The 19,632-nt window shown below is 41.8% G+C and overlaps 1 protein-coding gene across 11 annotated transcripts in view; it reads right to left on the bottom strand.

Moving 5' to 3' along the window:
* rerea (arginine-glutamic acid dipeptide (RE) repeats a) overlaps positions 1–19,632 on the bottom strand; it is a 563,072-nt gene that overhangs the window by 214,719 nt on the left and 328,721 nt on the right. For all 11 annotated transcript variants that reach the window (XR_010969624.1, XM_068017019.1, XM_068017023.1 and 8 more), the window contains one exon: positions 10,090–10,138. Coding sequence is in view for 10 of the 11 variants with exons in the window: in XM_068017019.1 (XP_067873120.1) it covers positions 10,090–10,138 (49 nt within the window). In the remaining variant the exon portion in view is untranslated. The remainder of the gene's footprint in view (positions 1–10,089; positions 10,139–19,632) is intronic.

Below are 19,632 nucleotides of genomic sequence, written 5' to 3'. Positions count from 1 at the left end.
AGGTCAGGAGCTGAGTGGCCCTGGCGGAACCCACACTGAGCGTCACTGAGCAGGTTATTGCTAAGCAAGTGCTGCCTGATAGCACTGTCGACAGCCCCTTCCATGTCTTTGCTGATGACTGAGAGTGGAATGATAGGGCGGTATATGGCTGGGTTGGATTTATCTTACTTTTTTGTGTTCAGGACATACCCGGGCAACTTTCCACAGTGCCGGATAGATGCTAGTGTTGTAGCTCTACTAGAACAGCTTAGCTAGGGGGCACAGCTAGTTCTAAAGCACAAATCTAGAGTACTATTGCCAGAATGTTGTCAGGGCCCAGAGCCTTTGCAGTGTCCAATGCTTTCAGCCATTTCTTATTATCTCATGGAGTGAATCGGATTGGCTGAAGACTGGCCTCTGTAATGCTGGGGACCTCAGGAGGAGGCCAAGATGGATCATCCACTCGGCACTTCTGGCTGAAGATGGATGCAAATGCTTCAGCCTTATCTTTTGTACTGATGTGCTGGGCTCCCCCATCATTGAGGATGGGGATGTTTGTGGCGATCCTCCTCCTGTTAGTTGTTTAATTTTTTTAAATATTTAAAATACCTGCACTCTTTCAATTCTGCCATCTTGCACATCCCCGATTTTAATCACTCCACCGCTGGCGGCTGTGCTTTCAGCTGCTGATGCCCTAAACTCTAGAATTTCCTCCCTAAACCTCTCCACCTCTCTCCCTTTATGGCGCTCCTTAAATCCATCTCTCACAGCAAGCTTTTGGTCATCTGCCCTAATAGTCCCTTATGTGGCTCAGCGTCAAATTTTGTTTGATAATGTTCCTGAGAAGTGCCTTGGGACATATTACTAAAGTTAAAGGCACTATATAAATGCAAGTGGTTGTTGGAAAATGAAAAAATGTTACACTGTTGCAGCAAGGAATCGTCATCCGAGGCTGAGGCACATTGTTGGGATGGATTGGAAGGAGCTTTACTCAGCATCTAACAATGCTATATCTAACCGTAGAGTGCTTCATGTAGTCACTGGATAAAAAAAATGTGAACTGTTTGTGGGAACAGAATTTGAGAGAACAGAATAATATGGGGACATTTAAGGTGAAATAATTAATCAATCATGTACTACTAATAAACTAACTTCGGAGCTGCAGGGAGGGACAGCTTATCAGAAATTACTTCATAGCTTCAGGGCTGCACAGACAGCTTATCAGTAGGAGTAGACTAACAAGAGAAAACTAACAGGACAGTTGTAAGCTGCTTCATAGTAGCCTATTGTATAGCAATCAGCCTAACATTCCAAGAAGAAAGGGGGGATGAGAAACTGCTAGAGGGGAAGGTGACAAGGCAGTACCCCAATCAGGCCATGACACCAAGAAACTGCAGAGTTTGTAAACCAATTGGGAACATAAAGGGGGTGTCACTGATTTGTATGAAGAACTAGAAGAAAGGCTTGATTTCCCTGCTCAGGCAGGAGAGGGCAGGAGGAGACAAGGGAGCGGGCAGGAGGACACAAGGGAGAGGGCAGGAGGAGACAAGGGAGAGGGCAGGAGGAGAGGAGAGAAGAGCCCAGATATTGTTGTTGTTTGCTTTGCTGATGATGATGTAACCAAGAAGGACTGCAATAAAGTTTCTTAAAGCTACAGTCGGACTTCGTCTCTCTTTGTGTAACTAATGGGATCCAACACTGTTCAACATCCCTCAACCTTGGTAAGCATAAAATTTATTTAAAAAGTGCAAAATCCTTGCTTTCGGTCATTTAAACTGAGATGAGTTTGTTGCCATTGTGAAGAGGCAGCAAATTCAACAGCTCTATAATAGGCACAAACTCAATACAGATCAGCTCTTTACATAATAAAGCTACCACTATCTTTAGCTCCTTCAGCTGCAGTGTTACAATGCACACAAGGCAATGACATTACCTACTTGTAAAGGCCAACAAAGCGATTTTTTTCAAACTTGCTGGCCTATATGGATGCCCTTTCCCGCATCTCAAGAAAAACAGACATTTCCAACAGCCCACTCAAAATCAGAATCATGGTAACCTTTCATATGAAAGGGACTAAATGTTCTAGATTCAACCTGAACATAACACTTAGCAAATAGAACAGAATACCTGAACTTCTATTAAATACAAAGCAAAGTGACAAGAGCAGTGAATTAAAGCTTTCAACCAAAATATTTTGAAGACAATTTTGTCTAATAATCCTCTATGTGGGTAAAGAGAGATTATCTTTAAAAGAACTTTGTATCTGATGAACACAGGTTAAATGGGTGATGCAGATCAGCAACAATACTGCAACACAAACCACACCTTCAGAAGAGCACCATCTGCTGCATCTAGGGGCTCTGCACCCTTTGTATCCACATGAATGTTAACGAAAGCACTTAATAGGGATTTGTTCCCAAGTAGATCAGCACAAACATTAAATGTAGAGCAATGATAATGCAGGATTTAGTATCTAAAAATATCATTCACCTGTTAAGTTATGAAATATGATGTTCTTTAGAAATCTAAGCCACTCAGTACACTTGAACTCGAAAGCAACTCAAGAGTTTGGAAGTCCATCGGTTACTAAATGAATATATAGGATTTACTCCTACACCCTGTGCATGACCACCACCTCACCTAATGGTCCCCTCTCTCCGCTCACAGCTTTTAACCTGGTTAGTAGCTTTACTACGACCTATCTTAGGTGATCAGAAGAAACCAGAACTTGGTTGAAGAAAAAAATGCTGCACAACTACGCGGTGTACACATCAATGTTTGCACATGCTTAGTGATTTCTTCCTTAAAATTTCAGCTGGTCTCTGTACATCTGTCAAGGAGAGATGGACTAAATATTATTGTGCACTGATGCAACCTGGAAGTAGGTGCACTGATTGACAAATCCCAAATTGGGCTTCAGGGACAAAAGAAACACAATCAAAGATGTTTACTGAATTTCTGGTCGACGTCAGCTCAGTATTTCACAGGGATCTGCACCCAATCTAAAATGTCAGGTCCTCTCTAGGGCATACCGTTTTGTTCCAAATAATGATCAACAGGTAGGAGTTTGTTTCCTTTTTCCCTTGCAAATTTCCCCTGGCAAAGGCATCAACTCTTTGCTGAATTATGGTTTCCTGGCTGGCAGTATCCCGCCAGCAAATCAGGTGTGAGTAGTAAGTTGGCAGGATGTGCTGGCAGGCTATTTGACTGTGAAGGGCACTGTGATCCTGTCCTCATTCAAGACTCATACAGATGCACACGCTGTTAAATGGTTTCCTGTTAAATTATACCTCTCTAAACCAGGGAAGATGACGTCAATTGAAGCACCCCCTACTGCTGCCCCCACTGAGTTCAGCTATCTCAGCATACCATGGATTTGACCTACAACCTTTCTAGTCTGTATGGTTCAGCAACTCAGAATTTACAGCATAAAAGGAAGTCATTTGGTCCATCATACCTGTGCAAATGTAACTATTCAACTGAAGCTGTCTACTCAAATTTCACTTTTTTGTATCCTTTTAGATTATATCCATTTCAAATATTCGCTCTAAATTATGATATCTCTGCCTCAATAGTGATCTGTGCTAAAGCATTTCATGTTCTAACAGGCTTATGTGGAAAGAGTTTCTAACTTCACCTTTTATTCTTCTACTGATAAACTAGAGTCTATGCCTCCTTGCTCCCCACTCACCAACTACTAGAAAAGTAAAATCTAACTTTCTTAAAACATTTCATAGTTTTGAAAATCTGAGATCCTTCATTGGTACTGTGTCTTGACCAACATATTGTATAAATTCAGCAAAACTTCCTTGCTTTTATACTCAATGGCCTGATGCATATAACCCTTAATTCCATTGTTTCCTTTTTAATACTTTTTCTCTCTGCCTGCTATCTTTACAGATTTGTGTATCTGCACGCACAGACCTCTCACTGGATAAGCTTGTTAGGCTCAGACATAACATTGCAGAAATTTTAAAAAGCTTGGAATGCTAATACTGGAAACGGTTTGCATCAGAATTACTTCTATTACTGTATTCTTCTCCTTTAATGTTTCTTCACTGTTGACTTGCATATGTTTGTAGAAATAATGAATGAGACATAAATCAAACGTTACTGAGCCCAGCCCCAGCAATGTAAACAAACTTGATTAACATTTCTTGATATAGCTAATAACCCGGGGCAAGGGGGTGGGGATTACCAATATTCTAGGATAACTAGTCTCTTACTAAATATTTCTGCAGTTCTAATCAAATGAAGTTCACTGAGGTTCATCCAAAGGTGGATTTGGTTGCTGATCAATTGTTAAGTCTACCTACCGTAGGTATGGTATTCCTCATTCTTTGAGAGAAGTTCAATCTTCATCTACAAACAGAATCGTCATCAAACACAGGGGGTGGAATCACTAAGGTACTGTCCTTTAAGAAATTTGTATCCTTGAGCAGCCAGTTTGGTCAGGTATCTTTTCCCTCTGATCTATAAAGCAACAATCATTCTGGCTATATCCTTGATAGTTTGGACTGCAGAAGTCAACAGAGACCTTGAATAGCAATGTAAGCAATGTAAAAGTGTTATTATACCAAAGGTACTAGTATCAGACCTGGCACATACCTACCCAAATTTGCAAGGCATCTTGAGAATATAACTTTCTGCTCCAATTACCTGTTCATTTTTAATTTTTCAGGAGGAATAAATATCCTGCACTGGGGACTTTATACATCTAGTCTGTACATGGAAAATAACACTGGGGAGTCTGCTACAGACCATGTAAACAAGGGCTCCTCATTAACTATGGGAACCCTGTTAAATCTGTCTGGTTGGAAGCAACTGTAGCATATCATAAAGGAGGAGGAAGCTATTGTTTTGAGAATGTCTGCCCTGAGGATAGCTCCACTGCTTCCAGAAAGGAGTCTTACTAAGCTCTTCATTTTGAAGATTTATGATAAGCTAATTGTTGAAAGCGAAACACGCAAGAAATAAAAATTCAAGCAGAAAGGCACTGAGTAAAAGCTCTGGGTGTCAAGTCACATTCTATTTTTTTCCCTTTCTGGTTAGCTGGGTGTGTGATACACATGCAACTCATTATCACATTGGAAAGTTCCCAAACCAAACTGTTAAGAATTCCAAGTCACTAGTTTCCATTTGCCCAATATGGAGTGCACAAGCTCTCGAAGCCTGGAGAGCTTCTCTGTACAACTGAAGTCTCAGGTTTGAATACGCATGTGCACTGACAATATTCAGCTCTACCTCTCCATCCACCTCTCCCCACCCCACCATACTGCCTCTGAGCTGTCAATAGGAACAGAAGCAGGCCATTCAGTCTCTCAAGTCTGTTCTACCATTCAAGTAGATCATGGCTGATCAGGATCTCAATTCAATTCACCCTTGGTTCCCAGTGCTGATCCATCCCATTGCCTTGGTTCCATATCCCTTAATACTCTTAGCTAACAACATATCAAACTCAGTTTTGAAATTTTCAATTGACCGAGCAGGGCTTTTTTTGGGGGTGGGGGTGGGGGGGAGGAAGACTTCCAGATTTCCACTATCCCTGAACAGTCAAGCCCTTATTTTAAGGTTATGCACCTTGTTCAGACTCCCCCTCCAGAGAAAATAATTTCCATCAACCCTATCAACTCCTAACAATTAAATCACCCCTTAATCTTCTATACTCAAACTCCTTGTCTGACATCCAGTCTTGACTTTTCCCCCCAATTTCCTCCAGCTAAATGAGAACACTGAAACTGTCTTCAAACCCTCCAACAAACTCTGGGCCTTTCCACTGATTTAATCCTTCTCCCTGGCCATTGTCTCAGGTTGAATCCAATTGTTCATAACCTCTGCACCCTATGGACCCAAACTAAGTTTCTGACTCCATATTCTCTCCATCACCTCCATAACTTAGTGCACTTCCACTTCTACTTGGCACAGCTGCTGCTGAAATCCTCGTCAAAGCCTTTGTCACCTCCAGACTCAACTATTCAAAAACTCCCCTAGTCAGACTCGCATCCTCCTCCCTACATTAACCTCTACTGCCCATATCATCAGCACCAAGTGCTTCTCAACCATCACTCATGTCCTTGCTGAATTACACTGGTTGCTAGCCCCACAGTATCTTCAATTTAAAATACTCATCCTTGTGTTTAACCACCTTTATCATGAAGTTTTTGGTCATCCTCCTAACAGCTCATTCTTTGGCTCAGCAGCCATTTATGATTATGCCTTTGTGAAATTCTTTTGGATGACTTTCTACATTAAAGTAGTGATATAAATGCAAGATGTTGTTTCCTCTGCATGTCCAAGTAGAATCACTGTAACTGCTGGGGCCTGGGCTTGCATGGTTTTCTGCAACCAAATGGGAAAAATGTTAGCACCTAATGCCTGGTCCATCCCTTGGAGGTCCATCCCTTAGAGCCCCATTATCAAAGCCCTGTTTCCATGGTCACTTGTCAATAGGACACTGGAAGACTGTAGACCTGCTTGGTTTCATATAGAATTAAGCTTGCCTCAAAGATTAGCTGATTCTAATGTCCCATCCAAAGGTATGGCAATTTAAAACCACCTCAGCCCAGAAGGTGCGCTCCAGGGGCATGAATTAAAACACATTGCTGCACTGCCATCTTCGTCCTGACTACTGCAGGAATATAAAACACATCATGTCAAACATGTCTCTGTAACCTGAGCAAGGTAGCAAAATAACCTACCTCATATGAGTACATATTCACACATCATATCTCCAGATAAAGTCACCCAGCACCACAAGCCTCTTGGCTTCCACGTCAACCATCTGATTGGCATTAGCAGGCACCAGGATCTAGCCTGGACAGCTTGCAATGTCCCAACCATACTGATGTTGGAAGTCTAGACTGCATACCAGTAACCACATCACTAACTGACTACATCGAGCTTCTGGTGTAAGTATGCGAAAGGGATACACCCAATGTGGCAAGTTTAAACCCTGGATGCAGATCTTGCATAATGTGCAGCAATAGTGACAAATGGAAATTGGTGGCCACCCAGAACCCTGTACAAACTACACAGATAATTTGTGGCACACTGAAGAATTTAAACTTCATTTTGAAGAGCTAATTGAGGATCACAGAATCAGAACAGGATGGAATTCCACACACCACTACCCAACCCCGCCCCGAACACATTGCTTAGCAGATAAGAAAAATTTGAGGTTAAAGTCCTTGTTGTTATCCTGTTTGTGCATGCAGGCAAAAGGACTTTGACTTCCAATGACAGAATAGTTGCAATGTGTGGCCTTCCTAAAAGATACTCCAAAATTTAGGAAATCGCAATTCAAAATGCAAGAGCATAGTCCAGTACATTACATAATGCACTAATGCAGTGTATCTCTTTTGAAGAATTGGAATTGATGGAGCACCATGTCTTGAACTATGAATGAGGTTTGCTCTGCTGTGCCATACCTAGAATGCCCTGTTGGTGTTTCTCATAAGATCAGTTACCCAAGTGCTGAAGAAAGCCTTATAAATGAAAAGCAGCAAGGCTACATGTAGAATCATCATGGCACAGAAGGAGGCCATTCAGCCCATCGAGTCCATACCGGCTCTCTGTACAGCAATCCAATCAGTCCCATTCCCCCACTCTATCCCCGTAACCCTGCAAGTTTATTTCCCTCAAGTGCCCATCCAACTTTATTTTGAAATTATTCATCCTCTCCCACCATCAAAGAACAGCAAAGAAACTTACCCAGGATAGCAGATATTAACACCTAAATACTGGAGATCCACCTAAGCTTGCTTAATGAGTTCCTTCACTTGTGCAAAAAATTGATTTGCAAAAGGAAGAAGCAGCTTTCCATGCCATTCGCTAATTATTGGCTTATCTGTAGTGAGAGAACCATGGGTAGTGTGCTTGGTAGCATCAGAATGCCAAAGCAAGAGGTATGCAATTCATATCCTGAGTGCTGAGTTTTCATAACTTCACTGAATTTATTTTTAAAAATTTGTTATAAATGCAAAGTGCAGGATTTGAAGCAGGTTTTAGGAGCCCTACGGTCCATGATGGCTGGATCTGACTAACCTTATACCAAAGATTCCTGATAGAAACCTACATGGAGGAAAGTTTGCTTGGTTTCTGTTTGCCAGTGTTCTGTCACCATCCTGGACAGGAGTTTCTGGGATATTTTGGCTTTCAAAACTGTGTTTACCTTAAATTTAGGTACAGACTGCTGTAAGATTTTGCTTACACCTAAAGGTTAACATAAAGACCTGAAACGTTAACTCAATTTCTCTCTCCACAGATCCTACCAGACCTGCTGAGTATTTTTAGCATTTTCTGTTTTTATTTAACATATTGCTTTCTTCTCTTTTGAATCAGAGATAGGCAGAAGAATCTATATCTGAATTATCCAAGACATGGGTTCCTGTGCGCTTGCTATTCTACATTTCCTGAATGGATTGCTTTATGATATTGTCCCAAATGTTTTCATTGTGATGTCAAAAGCTACAACTGAACAGTCAAAAGGTCCTTTGGTAAGGGCATTTTTTAAAGTTCTGTATCTCTAATTGTCTGCCATCTTTTGAAGGTGCCAACTCCTATTTGGGTTCAATTCCCTGGATGCCAACATTTCTCTAGTACCTGATACAAATGGCCAAGCATACTGGTCCATGGGAGATATCATATCTTAAGCTCAATGTTTGTGTTTATTTGCTCATGGGAAGTAGGCATTGCTGGCTAGACTAGCATTTATTGCCCATCCCTAATTGCCCACTGAAGGCATTTAAGAGTCAACCACATTGCTGTGGGTCTGGAGTCACATGTAGGCCCGACCAGGTAAGGACAATAGGTTTCCTTCCCTAAAGGACATTAATGAACCAGATGGGTTTTTACAACAGTCGACAATGGTTTCATGGTCACCATTAGACTAGCTTTTCTAAAATGGATTCAAATTTCACCACCTGCTGTGGTGGGATTTGAACCCATCGCCCAGAGTATTCGCCTAGGCATCTGAATTGGTCCAGTGACATTACCACTACGCCACCACAGTCCACTCAATGTAGTCCACACAATATCCACAAATGTGAATTTTTCCAGCCAGCAGATGGCAGGGCCCAGGGATTGTAAGAGGACATCTAGTGGTACCAATCCGAGATGAGCTAACTTCACACAGACTACAGATTAAAACTGGGATCATCTTTCTTTGTATGGTTCAGTTCTATTCTAGGAAGCAAATGCACCAACTGAGCCTTCAGGAAACCTAACAGTACCAGTTAGATTCAATCATTCTTGCTGAAGTACCTGTAGTAAGAAGACTAGTATCTGAAAAAGTGATCTACAGCTATGCTCAATGCTAATGGCAATGAGTGCAAATCATAACAGCTTCCAGTACTTGATTTTGGGGGAGGGATGCTGGCAGTGGAGGATTTAGAAGACTATTGAAGTTAGTTCAGCAGATCAATTCTACTGGTTTAACAAGAGAATTCTGGACGTACCCTCTCTTGGTTAACAGGATAACAGAATTGGTTCCCGGTTATGAAAATGCAATCAATGAGCCTTTAACAATATTATGAGGCATACAGCAGAAATTCACATCATTCTTAAATATATGCACAACATATGTTTTGAATAACTATCCGGGTTAGAGAGAGACACAACAGGAGGAAGAGGAAGAAGCACCAAATTTTGATGCAAAGCAAAACTAAGTTACTCTGCTACGTTAACAAATTTATACTTTCTATTTATTTCACAAAGAATAAAGATCCTTCAAAGCTATATTTGAATGTTTTGACTGATGTTTATTGCTCTTTATTTCTTAAATAAGGGCAAAGTAACCAGAAGTTGGTACAATAAACAAATAGGCTCAAGTTAAACTGAATTTCATAAATTTAGTACGTGTAAAATGTGTCCTTTTAAGGAAAGGCTTCAAATTGGTTTGGGACCAACAATTCCAATAAGCATGCTGACAACAGTGGCAACTCAGCACCAAATCCAATTTTAACTCAGGTACTATCCCATGTTTGTACAAAATATACACATCATAATGTAATTTGCTTATCTTTCAGGTTCTACAAAAATGTTTATATGAAAAGATTATGCACGGCTGGTAAATGCATAATCAGCAAGCATCATGATTTTTGGCTTCCCTACCTGATGGCTGGGTCCCACACGGATTTCTCCCTGGGTGCTATTCAGCCTCCTGCAAGAGACAATTATTAGATGTAAAACAGAAGCAACAGTAATACAGAGAAAAAAGTACCTTATTTATATAAGAATGCCTCATCTCATCTTTAGTATATCCCAAAGTGCTTCCCTTATAGTTTGCACAAGGCCAGCATCCCACAAACAGCAGTGAGATAAACAGCCAGTTAATTTATTTTTGTTGTTGTTGATTGCAGGAGGATTGTTGGCCAGGACATCAGGAGAACTCTCCTACTCTTCGAATTGTGCCATGCAAACTGCAAAATTCTGTGACAAAATCTCAATCACTGTTCATGTTAATGCATAAGTGAGTCTCCAAAATGGAACATAATAGGAGCAGGAGGAGGCTATTCAGCCCTTCAAGAGACTAAGCATTGGTTTAAAGTCTTATCTGTAACCTGGCACATCTGATAATGCAGTATTCCCTCAGCATCAGCTTATATCATGTGTTCAAGTGACTATGCAGGGCTCGAAAACCTTCTGGATCAGAAACAATTGTCAACTGAGCCAAGCTGACATTTACAATTGTTGGCAAAAATCTGAATTCTTAAAGTACTATTTGTATACTTCATATTTATCTTCTTAGGAATACCTCCAGGAGATACCTCTTTGGAGCCTGATAAATGTGGTTGCAGTTACATGTTGAGATCTTGGTCAATACACCAAAAGAATCCATCCATACATCAAATAGGATCTTGAGTATCTAGTTGAACAGGAAGTTATATGGGTAAATGTAGCACAGTGTTATGTTACTGGACTAGTAGACCAGAGGCTCGGATTAATGACCCGGAGATATGAGTTCAAAACCCACCATGACAGCTGGGGAATTTAAATTCAGTTTAATTCAATAAAAAATCTGGAATAAAAAGATAGCATCAGTAATGGTGAGCATAAAACTACTGGATTGTCGTAAAACCCCTTTGGTTCACTAACATACTTTAGGGAAGGAACTCTGCCATCCTTACCCGGTCTGGCCTATATGCGACTCCAGACCCACAAATCTAAACTGAAATGGTTTAGCAAGCCGCTCAATTAAGGGCGCCCACACCCTGTGAATGAATAAAAAAAAAATACTCAGCTTAACGTCTTATCTGTAAATTTTCTCATGCAGGCCATCTGTCAAATGCCAACAGCAAATTCCATCATTCAGCTGAGCTTCAGTGCAGAAGATTTTATGATTTTTTAAAAAATTCTTTCATGCGACGTGGGCATCGCTGGCAAGTCCAGCATTTCTTACACATTCCTAATTGCCCTTGAGAACAGTGGTGAGCTGCCTTCTTGAACTACTGTAGTCCATCTGGTGGGCACACCCACAGTGCTGTTAGGGAGTTCCAGGATTTTGATCCGGCAACAGTGAAGGAACGGTGATATACTTCCAAGTCAGGATGGTGTGTGACTTGGAGGGGAACTTGCAGATGGTGATGTTCCCATGCATCTGCCGTCCTTGTCCTCCTAGGTGGAAAAAGTCGTGGGTTTGGCAGGTGGTGTCGAAGGAGTCATGATGAGTTGCTGCAGTGCATCTTGTAGATGGTACACACTGCTGCCACTGTAGATCGGTAATGGAGGGAATGAATGTTTAAGGTGTTGAATGGGGTGCCAATCAAGCGGGCTGCTTTGTCCTGGATAGTGTCGAGCTTCCTGAGTGTTGTTGGAGCCACACTCATCCAGGCAAGTGGAGAGTATTCCATCACATTCCTGACTTCTGCCTTGCAAATGGTGGACAGGCTTTGGGGAGTTAGGAGATGCTTTCTTCTTTCTTTGCCCTCCTTATCTCGAGAGACAATGGGTAAGCGCCTGGAGGTGGTCAGTGGCATGTGGAGCAGCGCCTGGAGTGGCTATAAAGGCCAATTCTAGAGTGACAGGCTCTTCCACAGGTGCTGCAGAAAAATATGTTTGTTGGGGCTGTTACACAGTTGGCTCTCCCCTTGCGCTTTTGTCTTTTTTCCTGCCAACTGCTAAGTCTCTTCGACTCGCCACACTTTAGCCCCGCCTTTATGGCTGCCCGCCAGCTCTGGCGAACGCTGGCAACTGACTCCCACGACTTGTGATCAATGTCACAGGACTTCATGTCGCGTTTGCAGACGTCTTTAAAGCGGAGACTTGGACGGCCGATGGGTCTGATACCAGTGGCGAGCTCGCTGTACAATGTGTCTTTGGGGATCCTGCCATCTTCCATGCGGCTCACATGGCCAAGCCATCTCAAGCGCCGCTGACTCAGTAGTGTGTATAAGCTGGGGATGTTGGCCACCTCGAGGACTTCTGTGTTGGGGATACCGTCCTGCCACCTGATGCCAAGTATCCTCCGGAGGCAGCGGAGATGGAATGAATTGAGACGTCGCTCTTGGCTGACATACGTTGGCCAGGCCTCGCTGTCATAGAGCAAGGTACTGAGGACACACTTGGACTTTTGTGTTCCGTGTCAGTGCGCTATTTTCCCACACTCTCTTGGCCAGTCTGGACATAGCAGTGGAAGCCTTTCCCATGCGCTTGTTGATTTCTGCATCGAGAGACAGGTTACTGGTGATAGTTGAGCCTAGGTAGGTGAACTCTTGAACCACTTCCAGAGCGTGGTCGCCAATATCGATGGATGGAGCATTTCTGACGTCCTGCCCCATTACGTTCGTTTTCTTGAGGCTGATGGTTAGGCCAAATTCGTTGCAGGCAGCCGCAAACCTGTCGATGAGACTCTTCAGGCACTCTTCAGTGTGAGATGTTAAAGCAGCATCGTCAGCAAAGAGGAGTTTCCTGATGAGGACTTTCCGTACTTTGGACTTCGCTCTTAGACGGGCAAGGTTGAACAACCTGCCCCCTGATCTTGTGTGGAGGAAAATTCCTTCTTCAGAAGACCTGAACACATGTGAAGGCAGCAGGGAGAAGAAAATCCCAGAAAGTGTGGGTGCGAGAACATAGCCCTGTTTCACGCCACTCAGGATAGGAAAGGGGTGTACTCACCACAGAATTCCCAGTCTCTGACCTGCTCTTGTAGCCACAGTATTTATGTGGCTGCTCCAGTTCAGTTCATGGTCAATGGTAACCTGCAGGATATTGATAGTGGGGGATTCAGCAATGGTAATGCCATTGAATGTCAAGGGGAGATGGCTGGATTCTCTCTTATTGGAGATCATTATTGCCTGACACTTGTGTGGCACAAATGTTACTTGCCACTTATCATTCCAAGCTGATAATTGTCCAGGTCTTGCTACATGGGGGGCAGACTGCTTCAGTATGAGAAGATGTGAATGGTGCTGAACACTGTGCAATTATCCGTGAACATCCCCATCTGTGACCTTATGTTGGATGGAAGATCATTGATGAAACAGCTGAAGATGGTTGGGCCAAGGACACAACCCTGAACAACTCCTGCAGCAATGTCCTAGGGCTGAGATGATTGGCATCCTACATGCAGGAGTAAATTTTGCTCCCGATATCTTTATATACTAGCAATTGTGCTATTAAAGTGCTCTAAGTAAGTCCAATTATATGTTGCGTTATCATGGTAGGGGTATTTGACTCAAGGGGAGAGCCAACTGTGTAATAGCCCCAACAAACAAATTTCTCTGCAGCACCTGTGGAAGAGCCTGTCACTCTAGAATTGGCCTTTATAGCCACTCCAGGCGCTGCTTCACAAACCACTGACCACCTCCAGGCGCTTACCCATTGTCTCTCGAGATAAGGAGGCCAAAGAAGGGATTTGACTCATGTAAACAATCCTTAATGTATTCGTTTTTGCAGGTGGAAAAATATTCTTTTAGGCCACACAGTGTAATTATTATTCAGTAAACAGTAACTCTGATTAATCAATGGATTAGTCAGAAAATGTTGCGGATCAGCCATAAATGCAGAACAGGCTTGAGGGGCTAAATGACCTCTTCCAGTTCCTACTGGAATGTGCTCGTCAGTTTCAGGTTGCCACTTAAATGTGCAGGACAGAAGCATCCAGCAGCTTAAGATCATTTTGCATCTGTAATTGGGTATGACCTCGAGATTATGATTTACTATGTTTGCTTATACTTCCTTCCTCTTAGTTACTTCATCTTTTACACCTTTTGACTCATTTCCCCATTCCATTTGGTTTTTAGTTACAATATACTTAAAACATTCTTTCTTTGGATCACTATTCGCATTACAATTAATGTGGCAAAAACCTAATGCATCCACTTTGAAATCTTTATATGGGCAATCCTCTGGCCAAGAGTTAGCTGACCTGTCTCTAGCCCTCCAACCAAGGCCACGATGGGCAATAATTTACCCTCCCCCAAGAATGGGACTTGGGCTCCGCTCAGCACTGCCCCATAGCAGTGCAGATCAAAACAAGAATCCTCAGCTGACTTGCAAGGCAAGATGGCCCAGACCAGAGATCAAAAAATGCACAACTGGAGGAAGGTGCCCAGTTACTCTTCCTCTGAGATAGAGGTGCCTTGTTTCCAAAGTGCTTCATCCAGCATCCACTGCAGAAGTGATGAAGCTTATTTGTATAAACCTGATCACTGGGACTTGTAACCTTTCAGTTGAGAGCACAGTGATTGCCTACTCAAAGCACCTTTCACAAATTTAAATTAAATATATATAAATTTTAATCGTTAAGGAAGAGGGCAATTCCAAAATGGTGAATCATCCATTATAAATCAGTAACCCCCGCCCTGCATTTTGAAATAAAAATATGCTTTGATTCAACATAGTCTACTTAGGAGTTCTTTTAGAACATTATATGCTGGCCCAGTTTACAGAAACTACACCAATTAAAGTATCTGAAAATGATTAATTCAAATCAGGTAAGTTAAATTCACAAAATATTGAATCTTATTTAACAGGAGCAATATCAGAGTAATGAAGCAGAAAAGCTGTACAAACATGTTTTGTTAGACTTTCCTTCCCTGTGCCAAAAACACTGATTGAAGTCAAAGGTTGTGAATCAAACTATTTATTGGGTAGGCAGACCCAGAAAATAAAAGGGATATTAACATTAACTCGCTCATGACACTCTGCAATGCTATTATAATGTCGCCATCTGGGGTTCCTCATATCTCCTTGTGTGGCTCAGTGCCAAATTTTGTTTGATAACTCTCCCGTGAAGCGCCTTGGGACGTTTTGCCACATTAACGGCACTAAATAAATGCAACTTGTTCTTGTTGCTCTCTCCGCAAAGTTAACAAATCAAGTTGTTTTTAGTAACTAAAGAGTTAAAACTGAACATATGCATATATTCCTTAACCTCACTATATAACTTCATGAGCCGCATGACTTTTTTTTAAAACAAAAAGAGAAGCTGGAATGTCTCTGAATGTTAAAAAGCAGCAGGAAACTGGGCACAAAAGTGGTTGATGCAACAAAGATGGTAACTATAGCAACACCAATTTAATTTTTTTTGGGTCCACAGCTGCAACGGATTAAAGAAAATGACAAGATGTTCGCATTGAAACTGCACCGTTGCTATAGTTACACTGTAGATTTCATGTTACAACAAGCCCAGAATTTCTAAGTCTGTGCTTGCGGACTAATGCTTAGCTAGTATGACTGCATTAAATTTTATATGTATGTAGGGTTGGTCCTTTGCTGCCTTCATATGATTTGGAATAGCGCATCTGATTATTTTTCTACACAGAAGTTTCCATTTATATGCATGGAAGCAGATCCAAAATCTTTGAGTTTCTGTATTAGCCTTTACTAAAAATAAACTAGGGACAGAATGTTCGTTTCTTTAAAAAGAAACTGCAATTTTCAAATATCTTTTTTTAAAATGTGACTAGTTCTTCAAAAAATCTTCAATTCTGTTTCAGTAAAAAAAAAATTAAGCTTTTAGTATCAGACATGAGAATTCATAATTTTCAGCAAAAGTGCATGACAGAATACTTTTTGGCAGAAATATTAATGTTCCATGTACACTTTTTCGAGAATATCTTCATAATTACAAACTTGCAAATTGTAAAGATACTTACATTAATATAGAATGTTCTCATGTTGAAATATTTCAAAATGGATTACTCTTGGAGTCAAGTGAGCGGTATAAGCAAATATGGCAGCCATTTTGCACCAGCAATGTGCAACAAACAGTAATGAAATCAATGACCAGTTAATCTCCTTTGGCAGTGTGAGTTGCAGGAGGAATGTTGATCAGTTAATTGCCACAGGAGATGGGGATTTTAATATCTGGTACAATTATTTCTTTAAAAAAACACAATTTGCTAAATACTAACAGCCTTCTTGCACCCTCCACCTCCCTCTTCCCCAAGTTATTTGGCTAATCATCAATGCAGAAGTCTTTAGGATAGATGATATACAGGAGAAAACCCTTAAATCTCACATGGCTATGCTTATGGGAAGAAAATTTAAATCTGTTTCTCCCAGTGGCTGCTACCAACCTCCAACCAATTACCCATTGGCTTCCATGTTACTGTTTATCCTACAACAACAACTGATATTTGTATAGTGCCTTTAATATAACAAAATGTCTCAAGAGGCTCCACAGGAGCATTATAAAACAAAGTATGACACTGAGCCACAAAAGGAGATACTAGGTCAGATGACCAAAAGCTTGGTCAAAGAGGTAGGTTTTAAGGAGCATCTTAAAGGAGGAAAGCGAGTTGGAGAGGTGTAGGGAGGGTATTCCAGAGCTTGGGCCAAGGCAACTCAAGGCGCAACCACCATGGATCAATTAAAATCAGGGATGCACCAAATCCAGAATTAGAGGTGCGCAGATATCTCGGACCATTGTGGGGCTGGAGAAGATTACAGAGATGGTTGGGGGGTGGGGTGGGGGGAGAGGTGTGTGAGACCATGGAGGAATTTGAAAACAAAGATGAGAATTTTAAAATCAAGACCTTGCTTGGCAGGGAGCCAATGTAGGTCAGCAAGCACAGGGGTGATGGGGAATGGGACTTGGTGCCAGTTAAGACATAGGCAGCAGAGTTTTGGATGATCTCTATTTTACAGAGATTAGAATGTGGGGGACCAGCTAGAAGTGCATTGGAATAGTTAAGTCTAGAGCTAATGAAGGCATGAATGAGGGTTTCAGCAGCAAATGAGCTGAGACAGGGGCAAAATTGGACAATGTTACAGAGGTGGAAATAGGCAGTCTTAGTGATAGCACAAATATGACGTTGGAAGCTCATCTCATGGTCAAATGTGACACAAAGGTTACGAACAGACTGGCTTAATCTGAGACTGCTGCCAGGGAGGGGTTTGGAGTCGGTAGCTAGGGAACAGAGTTGGACCAAAAACAATGGCTACAGTCTTCCCAATATTTAATTGGAAGAAATTTCTGCTCATCCAGTACTGGATGTCGGAAAAGTAGCCTGATGATTTAGCAAGAATGGAGGAGTCAAGAGAAGTGGTGGTGAGGTACAGCTGAGAGTCATCAGCATATATGTGAAAACTAACACTGCTTTCGGATGATGTCGCCGAGGGTTACAGTTTAAAAAAAAGTTTTTAAAAATCTATTAAAGATAAATGCTTGTGAGGCATATGGGGCCAAAAGATATGGAAGGAGAGACTTATAGAAGGGTGACAGTCGGATACATCAAGGAGAAAGGTTTGAGCTGTGTTCCCACTTGCCTTCCAATTTCTAATTCTGCATGTTTCCATCTTTCTGCTCATCTTCCACATTCTCTATGGCTCTCAGATGATTATCTCTATATCCCTCTATATATCCCCTTTCAGTATATATCTCATTGTCTCTAAATACCACATACATACCTTTTATTGAGTTTGTAGCTTTTACTTTCCCCTTCACCTCCCCCCCACCCATTTCAAGGGTAGGACATACAACAAGGCAGCTCACACATAAATAATTCAAAGTGGGGATCTGGGTCAGGTGAGGATGACTATTTGGGATGTGCTGCAACACTAACGTGCATGGGTGTGAGAAAATGAGGGATAGGTTTGGAGGAAGATGGACAGGGAGGGAAGAGATTCAACCCTGGAAAGTTGGGATATAATTTGGGAAGGAATCATGGATATGGGGAGGACCAGGCTTCAGTAATCTGGGATTGCTGGATCCAGAGTTTGGACCTTGTCACCTGGGCTGAATGGTTGTCCTGATGTTAGGATGGTTATGAGCATGTCCAAACGCTGTTAGAACTGGAGCAGATTAAAGGCTTGCGGACTTATACCCTAATGTGGAGAAGCCACGGGTCTAAAGCTGGAGTGGAAGGGAGGGGAGGGCAAGTGTGTTAGGCAAGCTGAGGCCTGAATACAAACAGGGAGGAAATCCTGCAGATTAGAGACATGAGACTGGAAGTGAAACAGGGGGTAGGTGTTGTAATATTAGTCAAGGTGCTGGCATTTGGGTTAGGGACACAATGAAGTGCTACTGCTAACTGTCGGCAATAATGTTTCAGACGGCACACAGGATTGAAACAGCCTTAGGACCAACAGGTCAAATGGCTTGCGGATAGTGATCATGTTTCTTCTGTTAATTTTTTTAGAAGGGCAGTGCTGGTCTGAAGGAGAAAATGAAGCAAAGAGTTAGTGTACTTGGATGGAGCTGTGGGAGAGAGGAAGAGGAGTACTCAGGTACAGCCTCAGTAGAGGGAACGAATGGTGCATAAGTACTTTGAACAGGCCTGGGAGGGAGGTAGGGCGTGAAGCTGAAGATGTACCAAAGCACAAATTGGGCACATAAGATGGATGAAAATGGATTGAATTTCTTTTTCAAATAATCAGCCATCCTGGAATCTGTTTGCAATATTCAAAATACACACACACACACACAAAACAGTCAGAAATAAATGAAGGAAAAAAGAGGGTGAGAGAAAAAAGAGCGAATGAAGCAGTATGTATGAGACAGAGCATGAAAAAAAATTAAATCCCTTCCATTACATTTTCAGAGGCATAAAGGACAAGCAAACCGCCCACTACAGATAGCCTCTTAAAGAAGGAATAGTCAGTTGTCTGCGCACTGTTTGCTATTCGTTACCCTGCACTGCACAATCCAGAATTACCCAATAGCATTGTTAATGAGGGTTCTGCGTGTTGCTCATTTTTATGATGCTTCCTCCTCATTATTCTTAAAGATTTACTCTCCACCTCACATTCTTCTTATGCTGGAAAGGTGAGAATAGTGCTTTAGTAGGCCATTTAGGTGATTCAAGTGGGGCAGGCTGAACAATCAGCTTTCTGTACTCAATTGTCCATCAAAAAAAAAGACATTACTCCTTTCTGTAATGCTTCCAATTATCTGTCAAGTGGCCTAGCCAGCCCTTGAAAAATGTGCCCAATTACATCAGACAAGTTCAAGTATTGGGTAGCCATGGAACTAAAATTCATGACCTAGAGAAATTAACTCCTCAAATATCTTGGAATACCAGCACAATCTGCCTCTCCACTGTTCTCTCTCCACCCCCAAAACCTAAGAATAAGTGTTTCACAAATAGGTGTTATTATACTCAACTAGGCATGAACTTCTCTTCATTGTTCTAATATAAAAGTATAAAATATTAAAAAATCTTCACTTTGTGCATCCTCACTCTCGGTTGGATTATACACTTGATGCTC

The sequence above is a fragment of the Heterodontus francisci genome, chromosome 37 (genome assembly GCF_036365525.1).
Source record: "Heterodontus francisci isolate sHetFra1 chromosome 37, sHetFra1.hap1, whole genome shotgun sequence".
Taxonomy (NCBI): Eukaryota; Metazoa; Chordata; class Chondrichthyes; order Heterodontiformes; family Heterodontidae; genus Heterodontus; species Heterodontus francisci.
The sequence above is the reverse complement of the archived record's forward strand: the minus strand, read 5'-3'. Positions and strand labels throughout refer to the sequence as shown.